This window comes from Egretta garzetta, unplaced genomic scaffold (assembly GCF_000687185.1).
Source record: "Egretta garzetta isolate BGI_Z169 unplaced genomic scaffold, ASM68718v1 scaffold51, whole genome shotgun sequence".
NCBI lineage: Eukaryota > Metazoa > Chordata > Aves > Pelecaniformes > Ardeidae > Egretta > Egretta garzetta.
The window spans coordinates 2,709,382-2,719,665 of NW_009258549.1; the positions used below are offsets into that span (position 1 = coordinate 2,709,382).

The 10,284-nt window shown below is 56.0% G+C and overlaps 1 protein-coding gene across 1 annotated transcript; it reads right to left on the reverse strand.

The window, feature by feature from the left end:
* Positions 1 to 915: 915 nt before the first annotated feature.
* On the reverse strand, positions 916 to 5,902 carry SLC16A8 (solute carrier family 16 member 8). The gene is made up of 4 exons (XM_035903243.1): positions 5,674 to 5,902; positions 5,027 to 5,170; positions 3,638 to 4,501; positions 916 to 1,310 (listed from the first exon to the last, which is right to left on the reverse strand). Exons 1-4 carry the CDS (start codon positions 5,900 to 5,902, stop codon positions 916 to 918), a joined length of 1,632 nt encoding a protein of 543 aa, XP_035759136.1.
* Between the last annotated feature and the right edge of the window lie 4,382 nt (positions 5,903 to 10,284).

Below are 10,284 nucleotides of genomic sequence, written 5' to 3' on the forward strand. Positions count from 1 at the left end.
TGCGTGGATCATCGCCTGGGACATGGTTATTTACCTGCCCTGAAACCCCCACCCCCGCAGGGGCCGGGTTGTTCCCCTCACACACCAACAGGACTCGCTTCAGCCAAGATAAAGCTGGCTTGCTGCTATCCCTGCCGGCGAGGCTCCGTCTCGCGGCTGCTCACCTAATGGCATTAGTCTTTCTTAAATGGCTTCTTCTCGCACCTCAGTAGTGGCCTCTAACCCCGCGCTTCCCTACTTGGAAAAAAGCAGCAGCATGCATCGCTGCCCCGGCTTCACCGCCCACAAAAGATGCTCCAGACGGAGGTGGTCGAAGCTGGTGTCCCACCAGTTTGGCAGTGCCCGTGGGGGGTATTGCGGGGAACGCAGCATCTACCCCCCCATGCTGGCTGCAGCTGGAGGTGGCCCCGGGCGATAGCTATGAGTTACACCCCCTTCCAAACCTACTGCTGGCTAGCCAGGTGCTAGCCCGACCGTAGAAGTGGGGCGGCGGAAACACTGACACCAGACCGAAGCTACCAGATCTGATTACAAAGAGTCTCTAATTGTTTGCGTTCTGTATTGTGACATTGCAGAAGGAAAAGGAGAGTCCTTGGCAGCCTCTCCAAAAGACTTCTCCAGGACTGGTTTGGAAGTGAGGAAAGAAGATTTTTTTTCTCTTTTTCTTTTTCTTCTTCTTGGTGTTTGTGCTGCTGTGAGCCTGTGTTGTACCAGCATGGGTGCAGGATGCAAGTAGACGTATCACTGGGTAGGTACATGGACATATGTACATAAGGACCAGCTATTCTTATACCTCTCCCTCTTCTTACATCTGCTTTTGTCTCACCTTTCTCCACCCCATATCCCACCTACCCTCCCATGCTGAGGTACACGCGAACAAGGCCAGTTTTATTCATCCCTCTTTCTCGGCCCTGGCTAAAAACTGTCCCTCTCCACCGTCTGGTCAGCGTTGCAGCCGTCTCGCGCCAACACCTCCCCGTCCCCCTCAGGACACCCGCCCCCCTCCCCGCTCTGCTCCTCTGCCACGTGGTTGGCCTCCTCACTGGCCGCCACCACCGTGTTGTCGGTGCTGTGGGCTGGCTGGTGGTTGTCACCGCTGTGCTCCTCGGCTTCCTGCACGTCGGACTCTGCTTCCTCAGTGTCACTCCCACCACCCCCAGAAGGGTTCTTCTCTGGGGGAGCTTCCTTCTTCTTCCCTCGGTTCAGGCAGCAGTAGGTGGCCATGGCCAGGAAGAGAGCAGAGAGCACCACCTCTGAGCCCGCCAGGTAGAAGATCACCTCGTAGTTCTTGAGAGCATCAACCAAGCGGCCTGATAGTTGGAGAAGAAATGAGACCATTAGCCTCTGCCTATGCACTCCTGCATGGACAGCCCAGCCCGGGTGGGGCAGCACCTGCGTTTGGCTGAGGACCCAAGGGAAGAGCAAGAAGCCTGAAGATCTAAAAAATCACACCGTACCACCAGGGAAAGTACCGTAAGAGTGCAGGGTTGGGGTTTTCCCTTATTTGTACAAGATTAAATAATAGTGACACACTGATGTTATGGTCTCGCATCATGGGCCATCTTCTTCTTGCCAAGGTGAGACGAGCCTCTGAGGACTTGGCTTGTCCAGTCTCAGAAAAGAAACAAAACTTGAGAGGCATTGCTATTTCTGAAGTGATCATGTCAGGAAAACATTCAGAGGGGGAGAAGAAACATCTCCTTGGCAGAGAAATCCCCTTGGTTGGCCCACACCTGATGACTTCTTTGCCAAAGAGATGTTCTCATTGTATCTTCTGAATGCACCAGGGCCGGCAATAGGGGGAGAGTTCCCAGTCCCTGGTGCTGGGGAGCCTGAGCAGTCAGGATGGGACCACGGTGACCGCAGGCTTCATCCCAGTCCTTCGTGCTCCTGACTGCGCATGTGACCCCCAGTCCCTGCTGCGCCATGGTGCACGGCCTGAAACCAGCCCCGGGGCAAGCTGAGGTGCCTCCCGGAGCAGTCATGGGAGGCACGCGGCAAATTCCTCCCCAGGTGAATGTGCCCCCGTTCACCCAAGCCGGGCGGTGAGTGAGAAGCCTGCGTGCATGCGCGTGTGCGCGTGCCTGCGTGTGTCCGTGTGTGTGTGTGCGGCTTATCCTGTGCCAAACCCCCTCAGCCCCACGGAGCGGGAAGCAGCTCAGGAGGATTACGCCAAACAAAGCCACTTTGTTCAACCCCCTGCTTGCAGCCGAGCACTGTTCCCCCAATTCCGAGCCGCCGGGTCTGCCAGCACACTCAAGCTTCCCATACCAGGGGGGTCCTGCAGCAGCAAGTCCCCCCAGGAGGAAGGTGGGAACCAAGACTTGGCTCCCCCTCGCGCTGTTCCTCAGTCACCCTGCTCCGCCAGCGTCCCGTTGTGCGCACACAGCACCAAGGCACAGCTGAACTGAGGCAGGAGGGCTAAGGGCTGCCCCCCATCACCACACACTGGTGTGCCTTGCTGTTAAATCACCCTCTCCCCACCATGATCTCTCTGCAGCTGCCTCCAGGACATGTATTGCTTGACCCTCCCTGGCCTGGGACTGCTGGCTGCCCCATGGCTTGTAAGACGGGACATGAATTACTGTGAGCGTCAAGAAGGTCTTCTCTTGGCCACCAATTTTTACCTGAGACCTGTGTGAAGTTGCTGAGGGTGAGTTTTGCTCATAACTGGTGGTATGTGCTGGGGAAAAGATCATTCACATGGACATCTTCACTGGTGGGCTTTAGCCCACATGTTGCAGCTGAACGAAGGGAATGCAGGAAGCAATGAAGCGGTTCCTGCCCGGGGATTTGCTCCTGGGCTGTCCCAGACCCTTCCTTGCAAATCACACATGCAGAGAACTGCAATTCATTTGGAAAGGAGCCTTTGGCATGATTTGGCTTTCTCAGACCTGATCAGACACTTAACAGTAACCTCCACCAGCCTCTTGGGTGAAGTGTCCCCATTCAACAGCCTGTTTATGGGGGATCTTACCAGGAACTGTGGCCTAGGCTAGACTGGTTGAGAAGCTGCAAGTGTCTTAATCCTCCTAAAAAAAAATAATAGCAAATGCCTCAGGTGGCTCTACAAACTGTTTTGACTTGATTGACACCAAAAAGCCTGCGCCTTGGGATTGGGGCCAACATAAATTGAGATCGTTATTTACAGCAGCAATCAAAAGGCCATGGACACCAAGGAGAATTTGAAAGACCCTCTCCTTGTCCTACTGAAGACTCTCAAAGGTTTGTGTGCAGCCTGTGCCTGACCTTACCCATAACATGATTTTATGCAACATGCGCAGTGAAGGCAGCGACCTGGATCCCAGCATGAAAGAGGGGGAAGTGCCCCACTGCTCAGGACTGGGGGACACTGGAAGTCACATCACTCTGGATATCTCTGTACTCCTGCCATCGCTCAGGTCTCTGAGTAAAGCAGAGAGAGAAATATCACCTGCCATCTTCTGCCCCTGCTCAGATTCAGTGTTGTGGTGCATGGACTGAGACGGAGAGCCCCCATTTCAGATCTCAGCTTCTACAGGAAATTTGAGGTTGAGAAATAGGGTCTTTCTTCAGGTACCATGACCATGCCCAACCCCTGCAATATCGTGGAATGGCAGCCAAATGAATCACCCGTGTTTCACAGCAAGACACCTACCTGCAGAGGGTGGACCGATGAGCACAGCAAAAGCCTCGATAAGTAGGACCAGCCCAATGGCGCTGGAGAACTTCTGGGAGCCAACGATGGCCATCAGCACTTCGAACTGCAGCGCCCCCACCATGCCGTAAGAGATGCCAAAAAAGACGCAGAAGATGACCAGCCCTGTGTAATTGCTAGCCCTGGCACTGCAGATGTCTGTCAAGCCATTGAAGAGCATAGAGAAGCTGAACAGGTACGCCACGTGAGGGCGGACCCACTTCAACCCTGCCACCATGCCACAGGCTGGGCGGGCAAAGATGTCTATGAAACCAATGATGGAGAGCAAGAATGCAGCCTCTGTGTCTGGTACGCCTGTGTCCTTGGCGTAGTTGACCAGCAATATGGGGGGCACGAAGAGACCCAATACCAGGATGAACTTTGAAATAGTGTAAATGATAAACCCTCGGTTGGAAAAGATACTAAAATCCAGAAGCTTCTTTCCTTTCCTGGGCTTCTTCTTGGCTTTCTTGGCTTTCTTGGTTCCATCAGTGGCGCTGATTCCCTCCTCTGATTTCCCCCCTATGGGCAGCATCTCCTTGGCTTCATATTTGTCCTGAGCTTTCTCCATCTTCCGCTTCATGCCCATATCCAGGGGTCTCATGACTGCCCCACAAGTGCAGCAGTTAAGCAGAAGGCCCCCCATGATAAGGAACCCTCCTCGCCAACCAAACTTCTCTAGCAGCACTTGCCCCAGTGGGGAAAGGGAGGAAAGGAAGACAGGGCTCCCAGCAGCAGCCAGTCCATTGGCAAGAGGCCGACGCTTGTCAAAGTAGGTGCCCAGCATGATCAGTGAGGGCTGGAAGTTCAACGCCATACCCAGACCTACATGAGGGTGAGAGCCAGGAGGGAGACAAGGAGTGCAAGAACATGAGACATGGTTTGCAACAAGCTGAAAACTCCCCTCAGGCTATCCTAGTCCTGAAGGCCCATGATGGGATTCATGTGTTCCTCACAAGCCTCTGCTCCTTTATGTTGGTGAGTTGCCCCCCAAGAAGATGGGCTAAACCAGCCCGTCTACCTGACATGGCCATGGTTAGACAGGACCTGTGCCTTAAACACGAACTTTGCCTCTCTCCCCTACCACTGATGCCACCCCAGTTGACATGATCACTGACCATCACTTATGTTTCTTCCCCTCTCCCCTCAACCACAGGTCCTGCCTGTTTAGATCCAGCAGATGCATCTCCCACCCGTGCAACATTCAGGACTAGATGCCCTCTGTGAGCAGGTACAAAGAGGTGAGGGGAGACCTGATGCTAGACATGGCAATGCTAAAGGGAGGTACAACATGGTCTTGGCTCTTCCCCACATAAGTCTGTGTCCCCCCGCAACTCCTGGGGCTCTCACCTGTCAGCACGCCTGCTGTCAGATAAAGCTCAATGATATTGGTGGTAAAAGATGCCAGGATCATCCCAGAGGAAGCTAGCAGCCCGCCGATGAGCATCACGGGCCGGCAGCCAAACTGGTTCACCATGATGCTGCATACTGGTCCTGGGAGGAAGCAGAGGAGACAGAGTAGGAGACAAGAAGGAGACAGGACAACCAGGACAGGGCAGCCAGCCCAAGCAGGGTACTCAGGGAAGATGAAACACTAATGACAGAGGTCACGCTTGGCTGCTTAGATAGATACACACCCATTGGACCCAGCCAAGGGAGAGGGGCTGCGGTGTGGAGGCCTCTGCTTTTCCCTGCCTTCAGCCCCCTGTCCCCCGGGAACAAGAGGGGCTTGGTGAGATAGGGGCAGCCCTTCAGCAATGGGAGCAAACCCCATGTCCACTGTCTGAGAGGCAGGTGGAGTGACCCCTGGGGCAGAGGAAACAGGGACATGAAATGCAGCACACTTCTGGAAGAGAAGCGGTGGGACAATTGTATTCCGCCTGTTGGTTCATGACAGGGCCAGTGAATGTGAGAAGAGCCCATGGGGACATGGTCTGTGCCCGTAGCAGGGCAGGGGAAGGCAAAGCTGGGGAGGGGGAAGCGTATCCAAGCATCACCTGTCCCATAGAGCATGGCCAGCATGATGGAGGAGATCCAGGCTGTGTCGCTGTAGCCCACATGGAAATCTTTCATGAGCTCCTTGAAGTAGACACTGACAGCTTTCGGAAAGGCATAGGAGAAGCCAGTGATCACAAAACAGCCAAGGAGCACGATCCAGCCCCAGCCACCATCCGGGGGCTTCACAGGAGCTGGGAGCTGCCCTTCTTCTGGGTCCGCTCTCCCCATTGTCTAGCCTGGGAGGGGAAAGGCAGACCAGGAGGATATGGGGCAACAGAGAGAGAGAGAGAAATCTCCAGGCACTGCAAAAAGAGAAGAGCGCAGCAGGCAAACATTTACTACAAAGTTTCTCTACAGGTCCACCATCTCCAAGCTCCAAGATCCTCACTGGGGGACCACATCATCTCTCTGCACCTTCATCCTGCCAGGCAAGGCAGGATTGCTTCAGGGCGTGAGGTCAAGCCACAGCTGGGCAGAGGTGGGAAGGCCCCCCGAGCTCAGGGCAGCCCACAGCTCCGTACCCCCTGGTCAGGTGCAGGCAAGCAGGGTCACAGCTCCCAGATGGGACTGGAGAGCTGCACCTGATGCGGTGGGGCATTGGGATCTGCAGCACCCCACTTGCTCCACATCCAGCCTTGCCTGCTGGCTGGTGCGAGGTGAGACATCCCAAGATCTTGCTTGCTTTTGCGCTTCTCCCCTCCCGGTCTGCTCCAGCTGGGAGCCTTCCAGGACTGGACCAGCAGTGGGGTGCAGGAGGCCCATTAACGCCCCTGTGCTTTCCTCTGGGAGGCCTCTGTGCACAGCCCTCTCCCTCGCCCTCCCTTCCCCGCCACGAGGGGCCAGATTTGGGAAATGGGTGAAGGGGGAGAGCAGGCAGACCGGTGGCAGTGGCTATTTGCATGCCAGAGAGATTAGGGTTTTATACCTACATGGAGGGGCCGGAACAAAGCCTAAGGGGGGGGAGAAGGAGGGAATTAGAGGGGATGTCTTGTGAGTCGCTCTCAGGGCTGTTAAGCTGGCCAGGAATTTTGCTCCAGTTGGCTGCCGTGGGTATGTTTTTCTCATTTCTCCCCCAGGCACCAGGTCTCTGCCATACCCCTTCCGGCACCATTGGCCTCAGTTTCTCGGTCAAACAGCTTCTTTGCACACCTGTATGCAAAAACAGCACCGGCCTTTGATTATAGATGCTCCTAAGTAGCATCAGACAGGCTTTAGAAAGCAGGCAGGCTTTCTCCATGCCTGAGCTGGGCTTTGCTGGGTCCAGTTTGGCCTATCCTGCTGGCAGTACACCCCCAACGTGGGTCCTCTCTCCTCCCAGCTCCCTTGGCTGATGGACTACGAGATGGCGGCAATGTCCCCATCCCTTGGCACTGGCAGTCATGGGAAATGCCAGCAATCACATGCTGACTGGAGACCACTGAGTGGACAAGGATACCCCTATGGCCAGTACACACAGGGGTAGCACCCAGGAGTTTGGGATCTGGGTGTGTTTCTCACGGTAGTCCCTCTTCTTCATGTCCTCCAAGCAATGGGGATGACGTGCCCTGATTCCCATAGCACTGTTGATGCTCTGCAGGCTAAACAAGTGCAAATCCTTTAGGCAAAGTCACGGATGGCACAGGCAGGGGCAGAGTCCCAATAAAGGGCCCTTGCTTGGCAAGAGGTGGCCCTACCCTGTGACACCCCTGAATCTTGCAAAAAAGGAGAGTGACCGGTCTTTCTCGGGCTGCAGGAGGTTCAGCATGCAGAGCCTAGGCTGGAAAAAGGGCTGGGGAGGGCTCTGAGAGGGGTCTGAAACCATAGTTTCGGAGATGCCAGAGTAGGGACTTTGCAAGACGGGACAACTGAGCCAGTTATGGACGCCTTCGCAAGGGACATACCACCTGCACCCACAGTGCCTTGATGTGAGGAGGCACGCACTGGTCTTGGCTGGTTGGTTTTAGTCAGGTGCCCAAGCCAAGGTTGACCTGTGGAGGGAAGGGTGGGATCGGAGTCATCAGCCACCTGCAGTGGTCTCCCTCCTTCCCGTCCCCAGGGAATCCTTGCTCCCAAAACCACCTGAGGGTTTGTTCATGGCTCCACCCAGGCATCTGCCACTACCATGGGTCCCTGCAGCAGAGATCCCCAAAATTTCAGGACCCCATCAGCCATGAAAAAAGGGAGCAGGATCTGGCTCTGAGTGTGGATTGGGCAGCTCTTCTTCTGGATGGCCATATCCTAACAACGCTGGGGCTGAACCACAGGGACCAGCTCAGGCTACTCCAGTCTCTCCCCACCCCAGCCCCAGTCTCAGGCACTGTGGCAGTGGGCAGAAGCGTGAACTGAGAATAGGGTGCTATAAAGACATTTTCCAGGCAAAGAATTATTGCAAGGAAGAAAAGATTAATTTTACCTTCTCCAGACACCCACACCTTCCCCCTTGCACCCTTTCTGGTGTTGCCTGGATCCCTAACACCAGGACAGCCAGACTGAACCATCTCGCTCAGCTTCTGCCATCACCCACCCGCTTCTCCTCTCCCAGCTTCACCCGACTGACAAGCCAGGTCCAGCCGTACAAAAGGTGACCTGCTGCACAAGAGCAACAATTTCTCGACCAGTGCCGGTGCTCCACCACTGCACCATCTGCTGCACTCAAAGAAGAGCGACTGACCACAAACACACCCTGAGCCTTTGTATCCAAGCCCCTCTCCCAACCTCGCTCTTCTTGATCTCATCCTGCACCACAAATCAAATGAATCAATCAAACCATTGCAAATCATCTTCCTCCCCAGCTTCCTAGCAAGAAAATATTTGTCCGTCTGTGGCATGCTCTTCGGAGATTTCTGTTGCATCGCCTGTTGATGATGAGTCAACGGTGTCTGATTCTGAAGAGCGCGTTAGACAAATACCTGTCAGTAGTGTTTGAGTTTGGAGCTGGATGGGTACCTCTGCTCCAGCCACTTCTCAATGCTATGCAACTGTACAGCAAGGCGCGAAGGGGCTTTTACCTGCCTCCAACTAGATGTTGGCTGAAAAAGATGAAGTGCACCAGAGAAGCTCACCTGTGGAGAAGCTTCCAAAGCCAATACGCTATAGCATAGCTCTGCTGGAGATTTACCCCAGCTCTGAGCCAGGCAGCTCAGAGCTGCCTTGTTCCTAACCCCATGGTGCATACGCTGGGTCTTCTGCTCACGGCTGCACACGGTGGTCACACTGTGTACCCTGCACCTGCCCTTGCACACTCCACAGCTTGCTATTATTTTCTCCTCAGTTAAGGAGCTTTATTTGCAGGTAAAAATACCATGGGTAAGTTCACGTGCACCTAAAAGCTCATCAGTATGGGCACCTGCCCTTCCCCGTGCATCACAGGCAGGTGGGCCAGAGCAGACGCTGCCGCAGAGCCAGCGGTGGGCAGGTGCCAGAAGAAGACTTTGTGCCGACACCAATAGTCACCAGCCCAGGCTGGGAGGGTGAAGGCCACAGCAGGTCTGGCCGTGGCTGCCGGTCCCTGGGTGCAGACAGAACAGGCAGTGCTGGACGATGCCCATCAAAGCCCTACTGCGCCAGGCAAGCTGCATGCAGGAGGGTCCACACGAATGCTAGGATGACTCCTTGTGCCCCCCCACAGAGTATGGATGGGGTAGGTGGGTCTGTTTATTAAATGCAAGGGCCACGATTTGTGGCACCAGCCTCCCCATCCCACAGACAACTCCCTGGGAAAGCATTCGTTAGAGAATTACATGAGTGCAGGCCTGGGACAAGCTGCCCCATCGGCAGCCGGTGCAAGCATCCTTCCACGCACTGACCTGCGCAACGAAGCGACCACCTCCCGAACACGGGCTGAGCCTCTGAGGGCCAAGCAGACCCGTCCGCAGCGCTCCCTTCTCCCTCCAGCTGGCACTTCCCGGCTCTGGATGAGGGCGCCGGGTCAGATGGTCCCGCTGGCTCTTTGCTCCATGGTGGACACGCCGGGGCGATGCCTGCAGGAATCCAGTGCCCGCCGAGCGGTCTCTTGTGCCCTGCTCCTTCCTTCGAGGCAACTACACCCTCACTAGAGAGCTAATCCCCCTCTCAGCCTGCTTTCCTCCGGCTCCGACGCTGCCCAGCAAAGCCGCCCGTGGCCGCTCCGGGGGACGCCCTGCACAGGGGACCCCCTTGCCTCCTGTGGGTGCAGGTGGTGCCCCACGGTGCTCCCAGCGTGGATGTGGGTCAGCAGCCGCTTATGGTTTCAGGTCGGCAGAGACCGGCGGGTGCTGAGCGGGCAGAAAGCACTTCTCCACTTTTAAGAGGCTTTTCCAGCCAATAGGGAGGAGGTGGCTGCCTGCCGCGGCCCGAATCCCCCGGTAATCCCACTGCCCAGGGGCTCCAAGCCTTTCCCCCAGCAGAGCAGGGCAGGCTGGCGGGGTCAGATTTGGAGGGTCTGAGGCAGGAGGAAGCAGGGCGAGGTTGGGGGGTGCTGGTGAGGGACCCGGCCAGGAGGGAGGGGGGGCAGCGGAAGATGAGGGCACAGGCCCATGCTTTGGTAAAGGTGCATGGTGGGGGAAGGGGCTGCTTTCTGAGTCCCCCACCACTTCCCCAGCCACCAGGCAGAAGGATGGAGCAGTGCTGCGGCGGGGGGGGGGCGGGGGCGG

Bases quoted from the DNA above. Each gene is read 5' to 3' on its own strand.
- SLC16A8 (XM_035903243.1), bottom strand. From the start codon at position 5,902: ATGGGGAGAGCGGACCCAGAAGAAGGGCAGCTCCCAGCTCCTGTGAAG. The intron at 4,502-5,026 runs GTGAGAGCCCCA...ACCCTCATGTAG, and splicing joins GACAGCAGGCGTGCTGACAG to GTCTGGGTATGGCGTTGAAC. The intron at 1,311-3,637 runs GTAGGTGTCTTG...TCCAACTATCAG, and splicing joins CATCGGTCCACCCTCTGCAG to GCCGCTTGGTTGATGCTCTC.